Genomic DNA, 19,124 nt, shown 5'->3' on the forward strand with positions numbered 1-19,124 from the left:
GATCGGGATCTCTCTCCTGGTAAGTTTTCTTCTCTCTGGTTCTTCTTCTCCATTTTCTCCTTTTTGGATTCATTCTTTTTTACCAGATTTGTTACTCATTGTTATTGTATTGCATTTCGACTTTGTTGTGTATGAAAGAGGCGTTTTGTTGGTATTATTTGTGGTTTTTTTCTTTTGTTGTTGTAGCATTTAGCGAAGGCATGGTTAGTGTAGTTTGGAACTATGAGTCCTAGTTTGTGTATGTAGATTGTGGAGAAGAATGAGCTACAGAAATCTATTAAGTAGTTGTCTATGTGTTTGGTGTTGAGTTTACGTAAGTTTGATTTCGTAAATTCAAGCTATACAAAATTTGTGAGCCAATTGTCTCTTAAATTCTTTCCCCTTACATTGAAGAATTGGAATTTCCAATGTTGGGTTGATATTTTTCATACGTTTCATCTTAATAATAATTGTGATCTAATGTTTTAGTTTTTATTATATTATAGATAAATTTGATGCTTTTTGGAGGTGCCTTTTAGAGTCAAACAAGATTGCAACATGTCAACACACTTCTCTCTCTCTTTTATTTTTGTGGACCACCCTAATATATGTAAACATTATTCTCCAATAACACTTGTCTCTCTCTTTTATGTAACAAAGAATATTTTATGGACGACTTTGTTTGATTTGAATGTTTGGAAATGATTTGCTTAATTATTATTGATTTGTGTTCTAAATTTTAGGTTACAAAGACCAAAATAAAAAATAATTAAAAGTAATATTTTAAAAAAAATGCACCAAACTCCCAACGACATCATCCGGAGATAGTATAACTCCCGAATCACAGATGAATTAGCCATCGACGAGAGTAAATTTAGTGGAATGAGGAGTTCATACTTAATCCCAACACTGTCAAAACACTGTTAGGAGGTAGCATAATGTCTGACGTCATGTTAACGGTGTATATACGACGTCAGAAGTAAGTATAAAATCCCGACGACATAGCTTTCTGTGTCAAGAGATTATTTTCCAACGAGTATTTTCCAACTAATCTCCTGACACCCTTACATGCGTCGAGAGATGAACTCCCGATGTGTTTTCAGGTCTTTCTCGACAATTTTAAGCGTGAGGAGAATACTTCTTTCTTGTCGTGGTTCCAAAAGTACATGAATCAAAATTAACTAATTAAGAAAGAAATTAATGACATTCAAGAGATTCAAACACAAGATCTCTTACTCTCATACTAAACATTAAAGCATAAGTTAAATAGATTACAATAAATTTAATTCTTAAAAAACTCAATTCATATCCTTAAACTTTGAGATTTATCCATTTAAAACTTAAAACATATAATTATATCAATTAAAATATTAAAAATACTAAATTATTATAAATAAATCAATTTAGATCCTCAATTGAGATTTCTCTTTAAAATAGATGATGTGTAGTCTTCACAGTGCATAAAAAGTTTTTAAATGTATAAACATAATATTAATGAAAACTATTGGAATCATATAGATATATAGTAGCAGTTTTTTATTAATATGCTTGATTTTTATAATTTATAAAGAATTACATGATGATTTGATTTTGAGTTATTTTAAATGAAATTAAATGAATATAGTTATATAACTTTTTTAAGATTGCCTGAAGCAACATCCAAAGCCCACGAGTGGGTCAAGTCTATAAAGCATAAAAAAAAGGCATAAGGGAGTACAAATCCCAAAAGAAAAAATGTGTGTGGGTTTGATCAGTTGAGTTGATAAATATATATCAATCGAAAAATAACCAAGTCTAATGTAGACCAACATCATAGAACCTCGAGCATTAGAAGCATCCCTCATACCATCGTCGTTATACGTACCAACTCAAAAGGAAGAGTAAGTAATCACCAAAAGGGAGACACAACTTTTCATCTTTTGTGCTTAGCTTAACTAAATATTCCTTGTACTAACTTAAGCATCAGAGTGAAGTAGGTTGACCACCACACCAGTGCGAGAATCTCTTACACAGGTCATCTCGGGATATCTCGAGACCATACTAGGGAGTAACGTGGCCAGAGGTCAAGGCCATCGGTGGCCTGCGAGATCCGAGCGCCAATATAAATCACTATCCGAAATTCAATCCTAAGCGTAGACTAAGAGGTTAGAGATTCAAATTTTTTGGTGTCAAGAAAAAATGCAGGCAGAAAACTCTTGTAAAGTTGGGAAATTTGAAAAGTAAATTAAAATATATTCACTTAATTTAATTTAAAGTAAGTGAATATAGTTATAATGGATGAAATATATTTAGGTGTGAAGAAAAAAAGAAGAAAATGAAGATAGAAGAGCTTCAGGTGTTTGTGTAGGTAAGGGATGAAACAATGGAGGTCCCAAGGACAGTGTGCTCTGAAATTGAGGCCCCTCACTCCCTTTTTCTCCTTCCCATTTTACTTTTGCAGTGCACTTTCTTTAACCTCTGATCATCTCAATCCAAAACCAGAACATTGTTGTAATAACAAGAAAATTGGGGACTATATAGCAAAGAAAAAGTACTCTGTTTTCTGCTTTCTGCAACCCTTCCCATTCCAATTCCAATTCCAATTCCACCACAAGGTCAAGTCAAACCTTGTTAATTTTTGTGATCCTCTTTCATGTACCATCTTAGATTTTCTGTCCCTTTTCTTCTCTCTTCTCACCTTTTTAGTAACTATATCTTCTCCTTTTCCCCCTTTTTAATTCGCTTTCATTTCACTGAAATTTGGATTTCAGGCCCCCCATATATTCATCACTACTTAAAATTACTCTAAACTAAACTCAGGTGCTCTCTAGGTTTATGGGATCAAACCATGGTTACTATTTGATTCTATGCAACTAATAAGTACCAATTTAGTCATTGTGCTTTATCATTTATAGCGATTTAGTTCTTATAGTAAAAAATACTATTAAGATTTGTTGGTGCTCGGATCTCGTTTGCCTTAGGTTGATTTACAAATATCGGTATGGTGTTGAATCTACTTCACTCTAATGCCTAAGTTAGTACAAGGAGTGAATGATTCAACTAAACACTAAAAGAGGTAAGGTTGACTCTCTTTTTCCGAGATTACTTACCCTCCCATGGGGTGGGTTGAATGAGGTTATTTATAAGTCTATCCTCTAACACATGGCCATGGTTGCATGTGACAATGATGCTGCCAGGTACGTTTTTGGTGCTAGAGGTTGTAGGGTGTTAGTCCACTTCGACTTGTTTATTTTCCAATTGGTATATATTACTAACTTGGTTGGTCAGCCTAAACCCCGAGACACTAACATTTTCCTTTGGGAACATGCTCTCCCCTATGCTCTTTTCCTGATATCCTTTAGGCTTGGGCTTGCTTGTGGCTAAGTAAGATTTAATGAAGTTTCTTACACGTACATGTAATTGGTACGTAAATCGACTAAGGGTAAATTAGTTTGTTTATAAATTATAAAGACTAACTTGTTACATAATAAAAGTTGACAATTAAGTTTGATAAGATTTTTCATCATAAGAGCTAAATTCTTATAAATTTAAAAGTGAAGGATTAAATTTTTAGCTAAAAATTATTAAATTATTACAAATTTAAAAATATAGAGACTAAATCGTTACAAATCAAGTTTGACCTAATAAAGTTAAGAGGCATAGATTAGAAATAATGTTGAGCTTGAAAAGCTTGGTTTTAGATGATAATGTGTTTGTTTTTCGTTAAAAACAATGCTTAGTCTAAATATTGTATTAATTATAATTTTTAGTCCAAATATTGACAAACATTAGATGTTATGTTATTAGCAAATGGTCCAAAATAAGTAAACTTGTATGTTTGATACAACACTATTTACTTCAAATTATAAAAATCTTAACTGACCCATGAATCTCGTGTTCTTGTTCTATACGCCACAAGAGTGTTTGTTAAGTATAATAAAAGTAGGGGATTTAGATTATTAAACTCTTTATTTGATAATATAGCCTTGTTTTGACTCATACAAACAATTATGAACTCTAAAATTTGAGAAATCAAATAGCTATTAAATAAAATTAAGATTAAATTATAAAAAATGTCCTTGAATTTTACATTTTGTGTCAAAAATGTCTCTAAAGTTATAAAAGTTTCAAAAATATCCTTAAACTTTCAAAAAGAGTTCATACAATACTCTTGCCTTTAGTTTTGGATGGAAACCGTTAAAGTTTTGTTTCTAAAATACCTCTCTTTCAAAACGTTTTAAAAATACCTTTAACTTAATAAAAGTTCAAAAATACCTTCACAGTTAGTATTGAACAAAAATCGTTAATTCTTCGCGACAAAAATGACTTTAAAAATAATAAAAAATAAATAAAAGAATGCTCCAACAGAAAATTTGTTTGAAGTTTTCTTAAATTTGAAAAAACCAATTTTAAAATAAATTATATAAGATATCCTCACTTTTTTCCTATAGGTACTTTCATATTTCTCTTTATTTTCCAATTCTTAGTTTACACCAATGTTCCCGACAACCAAAATAAAAACAAAAATTTTAAGTTAAAACATAAAATGCCACAAAATTTCACAAAATTCCATAATCAAAATTTTCTCTTGAAACATATCAAAACGATAAATAGTCAAATAAAAAATATCAAAGTATTTGACTATTTATTGTACATATAGATACTCTCATATTTTTCTTAATTTTCAAATTTTTAGCTTTTCTCAATAACCAAACCATACTAAAACGTTGCGATGTTGAAGGCCCTCACGAAGCACCTTAAGAGCAAATTGAAAGGAGTGCCTCCAATTTAGATCATGAGTGGTATGCTATTGATACTTTAAAAATGTATATGAAATGAATTTTTAATGACTACTGATATACTATTGATGCATCTATATTACTAAAATTTAAATTAGATTTTCCTTTTAAAAAATTAAATTAGATTTCTTACTTCAAGCATACATAAGTTTTTTAATGCAAATTAACATTAGGCCATAATGGAAGATGTGGAGAGAATATGATGGGTCATTATAATTTGTACATATTTTTGTATCTACATGAAATATAAAATTGTTTATAAGAAAGGTGGAGAATTTCTTTTTTTTCCTTAAAAAAGGAAGGAAAATTAGTGAATTATATTTTAGATAAAGGGGAAAAAACAATAACAATAGAATAGTGAATAGATTCAAAGAGAAAAGTCAAATGGAGGGTGGTCAGTGGGCAGGGGATAAAGGCTACTTTACAATGTCGGCAAGGTCCTGCCCTGCTATGCTATGCTTTGCCCGTCACATCGTTTCCTGTTAAAACAAGGGCCATTTGGAGTAACTACACGAGTTGTGAACATCTAGAATCCACAAAATCTTTGATATTATAAATCTAAGTTAATAAGATATATATCTAGGAGATATTTGGCATGTAGAATTGAGTTGAGTTGGTAATTATTATAGGAAAAGAGTAATTGGGTGAGTTAATGCAAATAACGAGGTGAAAAATATGAATTAACACGAATAATGAAATAATAAATATCTTTAATAATTTGTAAAACAAACGGTGGATGAGTTTTTTTTTACCCACTCAACCCAACCCAACTTGGAGGACCAAACGCCCCATTTATAAGTTGTAAGAATAAATAACTTTTTGGACAAAACAATAATGGAATCAATAACCTTAGTTATTTTAATTTAAGAAATAAATCTCCCAATACAAACTTAGTTTTGTGTGCAATGTAGCATTAATCAACTTGTGTATAGTTATTTTTATCTTCACTGGTATTTTATTTAATATAGAATTATTTTAAGTTAAGCACGTTGGAGCGATAACATATTTTAACTTTAAGAGTTTCTATAATTGAACTATGAAAAAAGAAGATACACTTTTTTGGTATGAGTAGTTGTTGTTTCTTTTAAGATTTTCTTAATCATACTTTCATATCATCAATCATCACGATCTCTCTTATTTGGATGTAATTTGTATTCATTCATGTACCTTTATAAACTCGGGTGCTACGTGTCACGGTCATACTTGTCCAGGGTGTGTTGCCCATGGTCGCATGCTCGCCTCCACCCCTTTTTACCATACTTTCATCCTATGTATTTCCTTTTGCTAGGTAGTTTACTTTCTATGTACTTTTCTTAGTGTGTGACCGCTCGTCCATTTTCATATATAAGGGTGACAGATGTGTTTTTGTTCAGAATGCACTATATGGGGGGTAAGACTAGTCATCATATCCTCATACCAGTGAGTTGTATGCTATAAAGTCATGTTGTTGCTTATTGATTTCTAGCTGTACGACTAATGTGTTGGGGTTGATGCCCTAAAGCCTCGTGTCCTATAGTTTGTAAACAGTTTGTACGAACGCTTGTGATGTATAATATATGATATTTTACTTCACTTCTTGATTTTGCTCATCTGAATGTTTTATTTGCTTTACCACAAACCAATAAACTAAAATCCTTGGTTATCTTTATGTAACTTAAGCATGTATGTGGTGACATACAAGTGGATCATGTCTTAAATGATAACCAAAATAGTTTGTAGTATATGGATATAGGAGAAACCTTATCTAGTAACGCTATGGATGCGGCCCGCTTGTGGAATAGTTACAACTGTTGTGACTTGTCACAGATAGTCTGATCCTGATCATTCATATAGGGACATGCGAGCGGGGCGTCCTATACAAAGAGTTTGTATAAGACCTGACCAAGAAGTGTTAACGTCTCGTTATATAACACCGTTCATGACAAAGACTTCATTTCACTAGGATGACCATAGGTAACATGACCTCAATCTTGAGTGAGTTGGGAACTCTTGCCATTGAGGGCGATCCTTTGATTTGTATGGGTGCGAGTGACCAGGCCACCAACTCAAACCTACCACTTTGGATTCGTCTAATTTGGGAGCTGGGAATTCAGCTATACGAGATGGAATTACTTCTTCTCTGAAGTAGGGGTAAGTAGATAGATAGCTCCCTTAAGGGTTGATTCTAGGGCTTGAACGATGTGGCGCCACACACCTTCTTCGGCCCGAGAGGTGTTCACATATAGTTGGACTATGTTGCATTGTTCATTAGAGGGATCAGTAGTACTTAAGAGGGAGATGTAACTACAGGGGCAAAACGGTCATCTGGCCCAACCGTACTTACGAGCATCTGTGAAGGGTTATCGTACTCATGATTGGTTATATCCAATGGACACAGAAATATATATGTGGTAAAAAGAGTTCAGCTGTCGGGTCTTTAGTGGAATGTCTTGGCAATTAACGAATAGTGGATCATGTGGCTAAAGAGTTTAGTAAGCTATTCACATACCGTTAGAGCTTTGCCATAGATCCATAAGGTTCCCTTAATAGCTTGGATAAAATTTGAGAATCAGTTTTTGGGTCAGTTTGAAATGTTCAAAATGACAAGAGGGAGTTCGATTATATATGATATAATTGAACTGGTTAATGAATATGATATGATTGACTAAGTATATGAGATACATTATTTTGGAGAAAATTGATATAAATACGATTTATATCAAGTAGAGGAGAAAACACTATAGGCAAGCAACATAGTCCCCCCCCCCCCCCCCCACGACAATAAGCTTGGTCTTCAAACTAAGAAAACGAGGACTTGGTAAAGTTTTTATCATGATGTCGGCCAATTGATCTTCGGAGGGAAGAAATCTGACTGAAAGCTATTTAGATGCAACATTTCTCTGAAAAATAAAGATCAATCTCAAGATGTTTCGTTTGGTTGTGAAGTACAGGATTGACGGCCATGTATGTGGCACTGAGGTTGTCACAAAGCAGTAGAGGAGTGGAGATGCAGTTAATGCCAATTTCAGTTAGAACTGATTGGATCCAGAGGACCTCAACGACAGCATTAGATAGACCACGATATTCTGATTCGGCACTGGATCGAGAGACTACCTTTTGCTTGGAGGAGCTCCATGAGATGAGGCTGGAACCAAGAAAGACATAAAATCCACTTGTACTTCGTCTGTCATCCGGGCAGCTAGCCCAATTGGCATCTGTGTAGCAAGTTAAGGCCAAAACAGAGGATTTGGTTAGAAGAATACCATGATTGGCCGTGCCTTTGAGGTATCGATGGAGGCATTTTGCTGCTTGAAGATGTAAAGCTGTTGGAGCGTGCATAAACTGACAGAGCTTATTGACACTGAAATTGATGTCTAGTCTGATCAGCGTACAATATTGGAGGGCTCCAGTAATTGTCTATCAGTGAGGGACAAGGTGGTGCCAACGACCATTGGAGAGTGAATGGGCTTACAATAAATGAGTTTTGCATGATCAAGTAGGCTGTAGATGTACTTGGACTGAGATAAATGTAAATGATCTGATGAACGAGCTACTTGAATACCAAGGAAAAAGGATAGATCACCGAGATCTTTAAGTACAAATTGAGTGTTTAAATAGGTAATGAAGTGTTGGATGGTTGCAGAACTATTGCTAGTTACAATAATGTCATCAACATAAATGAGAAAGATAATTAAAGTGTGTGAGTTGCGGAAAATGAACATGGACGTATCAGATTTCGCATTTGAGAAGCCCCATTGCATCAGACAAGTACTGAGCTTTGAAAACCATGTTTGAGGACTCTGTTTGAGACCATACAAAGCCTTGTGCAGAAGTAAGACATGATTGGGATGTTGGTCACTTATGAAACTAGGTAGTTGCTTGATATACACTTCCTCAGATAAGTCACCATTGAGGAAGGCATTGTGTACATCAAGCTGTCGAATGGCTCAATTGTGAGATAAAGAAATGGATAGCACAAGCCAGATGGTATTAGGCTTGACCATTGGACTGAAAGTCTCAAAGTAATCAATGCCATAATCTTGGTTGAAGCCTTGAGCAACCAAACGAGCCTTGAAGCGAGCAATCTGACTTGGTGGAGTTTATTTGAGTTTGAACACCCACTTACTGCCAATTACCTTGCGATCCTAGGGCAGAGGTGCGAGAGACCATGTATTATTTCGTATGAGGGCTTCATATTCCTCAAGCATTGCTTGCTTCCATCTTGGATGAAGAAGAGCTTCCTTGTATGATCTTAGTTATGTTTTGTCCAAGTTAGTGACCACGGATAACCAAGCCTTTGGTTTAAAAATGCCCATTTTTTTATCGTGTAATCATGGGATGGTTATTAGTTGTGAGAGGGAGGGATTGTGGTAGGTCTGAAATGGTGGGAAGGGTCAGGTGTGGGGAAGTAGAGGGAGTTGGGAGGGGCAGAGTTGAGTGGTGGTGAAGGAGAGGAATGATGGAAGTTGATGGACTGGTTAAGGATTCGGGTGATTGAAGAAGATGGGCAGTAGGTTGGCTGGATGGTGTAGGTTAGAAGGATGGAGATGTGATGGAAGAAGGTAGATGGGGGGTATCATAGTGATGAACAATGTTACTTTGAGAATTGGCAGTAGCCTGATGTAAGGAGAAAGGGCTGAGGGGACTGATGGGAATAGGAATGGAAATGACAGGAGAAGAAGGAGGTGGAGAAAAAGTGATTGGTTGAGAGTTATCTAGGAAAGGAAAGGCAGATTCATTAAATACTACATGCCTAGAAACATAAATGCGACCTGTTGTGGGATGAAGACAGAGATATCCTCTGTGCAAAGAGGTATAGCCAAGAAGACGCATTCATGAGACCAGTATTGAAGTTTATGGTCATTAAACGGTCGAAGAAAGGGAAAACAGGTGCAACCAAATACTTTAAGAAACTAGTAATCAAGAGGTTTATGGTATAAGGTTTCATAGGCAGATTTTTTTGCAAGGAGAGGTGTGGATAGCCGATTGATAAGGTAGGTGGCTGTGTGGAAGGTGAAATGCTAGAAGGTATGTGGAACAGAGGAATGGGCAAGCATGGCTAAGCCGACTTCAACAACATGTCTGTTCTTTCGTTCGACAGTTCCGTTTGGTTGAGGTGTATAGGGACAAGATAGATGGTGGATTATGCCAAGTTTGTCTAGGATAGGTGAGAGAGCTTTGAACTCTCCTCCTCCATCAGTTTGGATTGATTTAATACTGGTGGAAAACTGATTGGATACCATTGTCTGAAACTTGAGGAAACAAGGGAGAACTTTTGATTTTACTTTTATGGTATACATCCAAGTAAATCGTGAGAAAGCATCAATAAACAATAAGAAATATTTGTCTCTATTTACTGAATTGATAGGGGAAGGACCCCATACATTGGCATAGATAATATCAAAGATAGAGGGTGGACGGGAAGTTGAAGAATGAAAAGGCAAACGGTGGCTCTTGGCCATTTAACAGTGCTTGCAGACTGATACATTTGTATTATTTTTGTACTTCAGTTTGCATTTAGACAAAATAGACTGAACTATTGGAGTGGAAGGGTGTCCTAAGCGACAATGCCACAAGGAAAAATCTGTGAGTGCTGAGATGAAGTCAGTTGGATGAGGGGAGGAAGTGGATGAGCTTGGAGCAGGTGGTGTGACAGAAAGCTTGTATAGGCCACGATCAAGTATGCCCCAGAGGAGTGGACTCTTAGTTTGAAGATCCTTCACAACAAAGGAGTCATGGAAAAACTAAACATAAGCGTGATTATCATAATATAAACGACTGCTAATTAGATTTAGAGAGATTGAAGATGTGTGAAGGACAGAGTGAAGATGAACTGGAGTATTAGATATAGAGGACAAAAAGTATGAAGAACCAGTGTAAGAGATAGGAAGAGACTTACCATTTCCTATGACAACTTGTTCACCACCATAATATGGAGTAGGTTGTTGGATGTTGGACACGTCAGGGGTCATATGATGAGTAGTTTCGGAGTCCATATACCGACCTTCATTTGGATGATTGGATTTTGGAGCAGGAAGCAGTGACATAGGATAAAGGTTGATTTAGGGTTGGTGTAGTTTGAGCAAAATGAGCTTGGGGAGGGTGAATGGTTCTGTATTTGGGGTTATCAATATTGTAGCAGGATAGGGTTGTATGGCCAAGTTTATTGCAGATTTGACATTGTGGCCTATTGGAGGAGTGTGATGGTTGATAGGGAGGGGGGTGGTCGTTGAGCTCGAGTAGGGGATCTAGGAAAGGTATGATCAGTAGCATTCATAGCAGAGAAAGGAAGGTTAAGGAGAATACCTAGAAGAAATGGAGGAGGTCTGAGGGATGATCTTGTAGTTTGTGGCCATTGAGGACGTCGATGTTGTAGAGAGAGATGAGCAACATTGGCTTGATTTTGTTGAAGTTGATCCATGGCAGATTGTGTTTCCAGCTGAGAGTCATATGCGATGAGCAAGCTGTGGACATCAGCGATGGAGGGGCGGTCAGTTCTGTTCTGAATGGAAGTCACAAAGGGGTTGTACTCATTTCCAAGGCCTTCGAGAATATATGCAAGATGATCACGATAAGATAGAGGTTCCCCAATAGCAGCAAACTTATCCACAATGTCTTTAATCTTAGCGAGGTATTGAGATACACTGATGCCATCCTTTCTCATTTTTTGAAGCTGAGAGCGCAGTCCCATAATCCTTGTTGTTGAAGATGATTCATAAACCGTTTGAAGCGCTTCCCAAATCTCCAATGTTGATCCGTACCCAACTATTTCACCCATTTTATCTTCGTTGAGAGAAGAGTAAAACCAGCTCATGATAGTACGATTACACTTCTACTAATAGGAGAAATGAGGGTTGAGTTGATTCTGCTGAGGATCGAGGTACTGCAATGGTTGGGGATAGGTTCCGTCAATGAAACTTTCAAGGTCGTAGCCCATGATTAGGTTGAGAAGCTGATTTTTCCAGAGAAGATAGTTTGAATCATTTAGTTTGACAGTAAGGGATTGAGACATATGAGGGAAGTTTGCTACGCGAGATTGCGAGGATGGAAGCGTGGAAAATGGATTGATCGGTACCTGATTTTGAAAAGAATGATAGGTGGAAAAACCGGCATACTGAGGGTGAAGGAGCGGTGGCGGAGGGCCATATTGAGGAGGGTAAAATGGGTTTCAAGCAGAGGGAGTGATGCGTTGAGTAGCAGGTGGGGTAAACGACGGAGAAGATATAGAGATGTTGGTTGGAGGTGGAACTATTGAATGAATGCCTGGGTTTGATGTCACTAGTAGAGTGGAATTTTCTTCAGTTGTTCTTGAGCTCGACGCCATAAAGAAGAACCGGATGCTTAAAGCTCTGATACCATGTAAACGATAGAGAGACAGAGACTAAACGATCGAGTCGAGAGACTGAACGATAGAGGCAGGAGACTACACAATAGAGACGGGAGAGTAAACGGCAGAAGAAAAGAAAAGAATTTAGTAAATGATCGGCCTTCCACGATGAATAGTGCCCATCGTGTAGTAGCTATTTATTAACGCATATATTGCCACATGGTACAATGACACTGGTTAAGTATAACAACCATGAGAGAGAAAAGAGAAAATAGCAACCAAAATAGTGGAAAATGATTTGCTGAAAGAAAACAAAGGAAAAAAAAAGGAAAATTTTGTTTAAATCAGCAGACGTGGACGACTCTTTTATCAGTAAGAGATTGTGTTTCCTTCTGGATTCACCAGAGGTATAGGTCCTACGGGACTTATTAGAGGTAGTGGGCATACTTAACTANGGATGCTTAAAGCTCTGATACCATGTAAACGATAGAGAGACAGAGACTAAACGATCGAGTCGAGAGACTGAACGACAGAGGCAGGAGTCTACACGACAGAGGCAGAAGACTACACAATAGAGACGGGAGAGTAAACGGCAGAAGAAAAGAAAAGAATTTAGTATATCATGGATGTATGTGTCCCATGAGGACTAGAGTAGTTTATATGTTCCACCAGAGGTAGGCACCTAGAGGACATAGATGCCTATCCTAACCCCAATAGTGGGGTTATTTACTGAGTATTTTATACTCACACTTTCTCATGTTTATGTTTCAGGTTAGAGTAGGGACGCGTCGGTGAATGATAAGCGAAATTCATGATCGAGCCACTGAGACCAGTTTTATGCTTCCACTCATGAGATTTAGATTTCTTTTCATGTTTTGCTTAACTTTCAGTTTTGATGTTTGAAACTTACTATTAAGAATTGTTTCAGACTTATTTATTAACATTTATGATTTATGGGTACCCTATTGTTGTTTTTAATATTTGAATTTAATAAATGACTTTTGAACTCACCTTATTTATTTAACATTTATTTCACCATAAAAAGGTGTCATTTTAAGTTCCATGCATGCACGTATTTAGTAACGGCCTAGCTTGAGTCCTAGGGGGTCGGGTCGTTACACTTTACAATTCTTGTAACAATCACAAAGTGGGTCATATATGTAGTGTCACAAGATAAGGTACCTAATCTTATCCATATACTACAGACTATTTGGGTTATTACTTAAACATGATTCACTTGTATGTCAACCACATATATGTTTAAGTTACGTAAAATAACCCCGGATCTTAGTTTATTGGATTGAGTTAATCCAATCTAATTGTCGAATAAAATAACACGTTATTTTATTAAATAAATAATTTGAATACAGTTTACAAACTACAAGAACCACGAAATTTAGAACACCAACTCCAATATTTACAAACTTAATTTTTAAAAAAAAAAACAAAAAAACAAAAAACTAGAAACCAAAGTGGTTTTTAGTTTTTGAAAATTAAGACTATATACATCATTTCCATTCTTAAATTTCTTGATTTTTTTTTTTTACCTTTTACCAATATTTTTAAAAACAAACCATTTTTTAAAACTAAAAAATATAGTTTTTAAAATTTTGTTTTTGATTTTGAAATTTGGTTAAGAATTAAACTCTTTAACTTAAGAAAGATGGATAACATTGTAAAAATTTGAGAGGAAATAAACTTAATTATCAAAAACTAAAAATAAGAAATTAAATTGTTACCAAATGAGACCCAAATGATTATAAAATGGGCCTTAAAGATTAATTTGATATTTTCTTTTTCAAATTTAATACAATTAAATCTTTGTTTATTATGAATACAAACTTTTCTCAGTTCATAAAATTAAAAGAAAAACGTATCATACACCATATTTTCTATAAGTAGAATAGAACTAATCATTTTGTAAGGGACACTTGCAAAAACGGTAAAATAAAATATATTAATTAGATTCATAGTCCACATGTTTGTTGTTTGTAAAAATGATAAAAATAAAGCTCGTAGCCCACATATAAAAGATATAAAATGTTGCAAATGCTTTAACTCACTGATATACATTTAATACACTTGGTTGATATACTCGATAATGATGCACTTGACTGATATATTGATATTTACTTGTAAATCATACACTCGTTTATATTGCTGATAAATCTGATAAACTGATATACTTGAAATTGATGTACTCAGCTGATAAACTGATAAATTTATCAATCATTCTCTCATTTATACTACTGATAAAGTTGATATACTTGAATGATATATTTGATAAAATATAACTTGACTGATATACTGTCGATAAACTTGATAATGATGCACTCTTTTATAATGTTGATATACTTGACCGATATATTGTTGATATCCTTGATTGATATATTGTAAACTTGATAATGATGCACTTGTTTGAATTGATATATTTTGTAATGACATATTTAGATTTTTTTTTGTTTAAAAAAAAAACTGAATGTCTTTTTGCAGCAAGAACCCCTCCCTCTACATCTCTCTTTCACCAACCAATAACTTCTACACACCATCTGCCACCGGCCACCACTTCACCTCCTTTTTGCTTTGCTCCGTTGAACGCCACACTGCTGATTGCCAATTGCCACTTTTCTATCTCTCTCTATTTTTCTTCCCCAACATCTATCTTTCGCCAACTAACACTAATGCATACTATCTATCGTCGACTGTCACTCCACCTCCCCACCGCATACCTCCATCAATTACCGCATTGCTGCTTTCCTCTTTCTCTCTATTTCTTTCTTTTTTTTTCTCTATCTATCAATTGATTGTTTAGGGCAAATATAGAATAAAAATGAATTAGAAATCTATATTCGAAGTTGTTGCCATATTTATAAAATATCAAATATGGGCGATACACCTATAAAATAGCATATTAAAATGGTCACCCATTACAATTTTCTTTTTTTTTCTTATAACATATGAGTAAATTAAACATATATTGTCACAATATATCCTCTTTTAGATGAAATAGAAAATAATCTCAATAAAAAATTACAATGATATTGAATAGTTTGACCCTATGCTTTAATATCTAAAATGCACAAGTCTCCAAGAAAAGGAAAAAACTTGAAATGGTTGGTTGGGGATTGATGGGAAAATGGAAAAGGATAAATTGAATTTGGTGTATGTAGCAATAATGGCAGCTCTGACCTCAATACCTATCTATCCCTTTTTTTTTCTTTCTTTCTTTCTTTTTTTGAAGATCATACTCTGGTGGTAAATAATAATTCCCCAGAAAAAGCTCTTCTTATGTTTACTTTTCACTGCCACTCCCTATGCCCACCTTTTATTTCTTTCCTTTGACCCTACTTTCTTTTCTTCACCAACTATATTTACCAAATATCACTACTTTTTTTTTTTTGGTGTCCCTTCTTATTTTAATATATCCTTTTATTTCTTTTTTTTTTTTAAACATCAATGCAATCAAAGTGAACCAACCACCATCATCACACAAGAATAAGGAGAACAACAAAAGCTCAGAAGACATCTTTCCATACCTAAGAAGACCCAAAAGAGGATATCAAAACGGCTAAGTTATGGACTTTATAAAAATGAAAGATACTAACAAAATCAGCGAGACTAAGAGCATCTTTAACAAAAAAAATCAACTTGAGACAAATCAAAATCCCCAAGATTCAATACATTGACCACCTTGAAAGAATCAACCTCAACTTCCATCGGAGAATTATGTCCAAGCCAATTACCGTTGCTTATCATTCTCAATCAAACTATTCACCATATCTTTTGCTTCCAAATGCATGAGCTTCCAATTGTTGCTAATATATGTTTGCAACCTACCATGATTAACTTTCCCAGATGGTCCCTCAAAATTTAGCCTATATACCTCCACGGTAAAGAGACTCTGACCACACTGCATCAACATTGAACTACCAATAGCCTTTTCCAAGAGCTTTTTTACCACTTTCCACACGATGATGTATAGTAAGGAAAGAGGGGGGGGGGGGGGGGGGGGGAGAGAAGTTTCCTCGAGAGACTTCTTAGGAACAGAACTCCATAGCATGGATAATAGATCTCTCATATGAAGGCCTTTAATTGAAATGAATCGCATTTCTTTGATTTTAAATACTTCAAAAGCCATGTTAAGGATTATCCCAGGAGTCATTTGAATTGCAAATATTATTTTCATGGGTATGGATATTAAATTTAACGAAAAAATGTAAGAATTTTAAATTTATGGGATAATTCATGTCCGTGTTTGGATATGTTGGATAATTAATGTCTAAAAGTTAAATAAAATATGTTTTGATTTACCAATTTTGTATATAAAAGTCAAAACTAAATAATTATTTTAATTAAAGGTAAGAGAAAAACATAGTAATGCAATCATAATTAAGATTTAAGTATTTAATGTATTGTTATATTATCTAACAATTTTAATATCTTTAAAAGAAATATTTATAAATTTAAAAAGTATTTAATAATTTTATTTAAATTAATAAAAAATAGTTAAATAAATTATATAATTAATTATAATATTAATAATTAATAATAAAACTTTACTAAAAATTTAAGGAAAATAGAAAAATATCAATAGTAAAATGTAATTAACTAAATTTATTAAGTTCTAAAATAATTTATTTATATTTAATAATTAATTAAAATATGTCTCTAAATAATAATATCTTGGGTTTTGAAAAGTGAAATCATGTGAAACATACATAAATATTAAATATCTATATGAAATCCCATATCAATATTTGCGAAACAAACCGGCCCTCTCATCACAAACACCAAAAAATAATTAAAATATTTTTAAAAATAAATAAGAATAGTTTGCGACCTGTGACATTATAATAAGTTAATTTGATAGAATATACAAAGATAAATGCTAGCTCTTTCAGCCTCTTCCTTTTTTCCTAATGTCTTTCCAAGTTTAGTTTTATATGGGCTCATCATTAGGTCGCTTTAGGTAAATTTGAATAATGGAGAATCGGAATCAAATCATTTGAAAATCTTTTATTAAAGATTAAATTTTCATTTTTGTCCCTATAATTTGGTTAAATTTAATTTTTTAGTTATTATAATTTACTATTATAATTTAGTTCCTATGGCATGACTAAAATTCTAACTTTAGATTATAAAGACCATATTTGTAATTTAACCTTTATTAAACTACCATTTTAATTTTTGTAATTTGAGTCATATAATTTTCTAGTTGTCCAAATTCAATTTAGTCTTTCAATCAATCTTAAATTCATATTTGAATTTAATTTTTACTAAAATTAGTTAACTAATAATAAATATTTTTATACAAGAAAATATATAGTGAACATACTTTCGAAACTAATAATGGATAAATTCTAATAGAGGCTGATAACATTTTTTTTAAGTCAACCAAAAACTAACACGATTGAATATTTTCAAGATTCATTAAAGAAAAACAAGGGCTAAATTTGTGTGGAAAAGTAGATTTAACTTTAAGTATAGATGATTAGGGGCAATACAATAATTATAATTATAACAAATTTTCATTGGATAAGTGGTTGGGCTGCACAAACCCAGCAACCAAGTTTTTATTTAATATTATTTTAAAAAAATTGTAATTATGCCGAATTTAAAGGGTATAAAGAGAAAAATTATAATTTAAAAAGAAAAAAAAAAGGAAAAGAAGTTGAGAAAAAGCACAGCAACCACAAAGAGGAAGAGAGGGGAAAATGGTGGATTGAGCATGAAAGACGACGGAATATAAGAATTAAAAAATCCCCATTCAACGCACTTCCTCTACTCTCTATTAATTTCTTTCTTTTCTTTTTTCTTTTTTCTTTTTCTTTGAATGTGTAATTAAACATATATTAATAATAATAATAATAATATTATTGTATGGTAAGGGTATTTCCGGTGGGTGGTAATTTTGCGCAATATGTATGGCGCAACTTCCCCGGCGGTGAAATTGGGATGATGCATAAAAAGTTTCAGGTGGTGGGGGGCGTCGGGGGGGCGACGGCGGGCGGAGCCAGAGCTGGAGCGGTGGTGGCTTGTCGGGTGTCGCACCCAAGAACTCCGGGAGTATTCTATGGATCAAATCCTCTTGAAGATTCATTCTCGGCTTTGCTTTTGGATATTGTGTTCGTAATTTTATTAATTCATCTTCTCCATATATTCCTCAGGCCTCTCCAGCAGCCTAAAATCGTCTCCCAGATTCTCGTAAGATCTACCACTTTCTTTTCATTTCTAATCCATTTCTTCTTAAACTTCATAACACCTCTGCATTCAATTTTCTTGTTTCTCAATCTGAATTTTTTATTTTTGTCTAATTGGCCTATTCAATTTTTTATTAAAAAAATTCCCAATTATTCGTTACATATAAACTTAAAAAGATCGGTATAAATTTGTATATAATAATAGTAATAGATCAATTAATTTTTTTTTATAAAAAATTAAAAATATCTATTAGATACAAATTTACGAATTATTAGATCACAAAATTTAATTCTAACTTAAATGTTAACTAATTGATTTTTTCTTTCAAGTACTAGTAAATGACATTTGGTATATTGAATTTTATTTACTTGCCGTTATTATTGTTTTAATTCAATTACATATAGAGTAATATTCCAATTTAAATAAATTTTCAAATTATGATTGAAAATATATTTAGTTACTCACTAAATATTAGGTTGAATATAAACCATTACTAATTAATTTCTGAACTTATTTTATGTTAAAATTTTTGTATAATCATTATTTTGTAACATCATATAATATATATAATATACTATATATTTTAAATTTAACAAAAATAATTGAGTTTAAAACATAAATAGTATATGTTATTGTTTTTATCATTTTATATAATTTTGCATTTTAAAATTTTGAATTCAAAATTTGGATACAAGTTATTTTCAGAATTTGTACTACTTGGATCATAGAATTTGAAAACAATTTTAAAAAACAAAATCTAGACTATCAACCAAATACACATTCGTTGGAATGAATTTGAAAACATAAAACAGAATCTATCAGACATGTTTTGAGTAATTTTACCATAAATTAAAATGATA

General features: G+C 33.5%; 1 protein-coding gene across 1 annotated transcript in view; it reads left to right on the forward strand.

Moving 5' to 3' along the window:
- The first annotated feature begins 17,768 nt into the window (after positions 1-17,768).
- Positions 17,769-19,124, forward strand: part of LOC120083516 (cation/H(+) antiporter 24) — a 5,128-nt gene continuing 3,772 nt past the window's right edge. The window contains exon 1 of the mRNA XM_039039291.1: positions 17,769-18,267. Coding sequence (XP_038895219.1) covers positions 17,944-18,267 — 324 coding nt within the window. The 5' untranslated portion in view covers positions 17,769-17,943. The remainder of the gene's footprint in view (positions 18,268-19,124) is intronic.

The sequence above is a fragment of the Benincasa hispida genome, chromosome 8 (genome assembly GCF_009727055.1).
Source record: "Benincasa hispida cultivar B227 chromosome 8, ASM972705v1, whole genome shotgun sequence".
NCBI classification, from domain to species: Eukaryota; Viridiplantae; Streptophyta; class Magnoliopsida; order Cucurbitales; family Cucurbitaceae; genus Benincasa; species Benincasa hispida.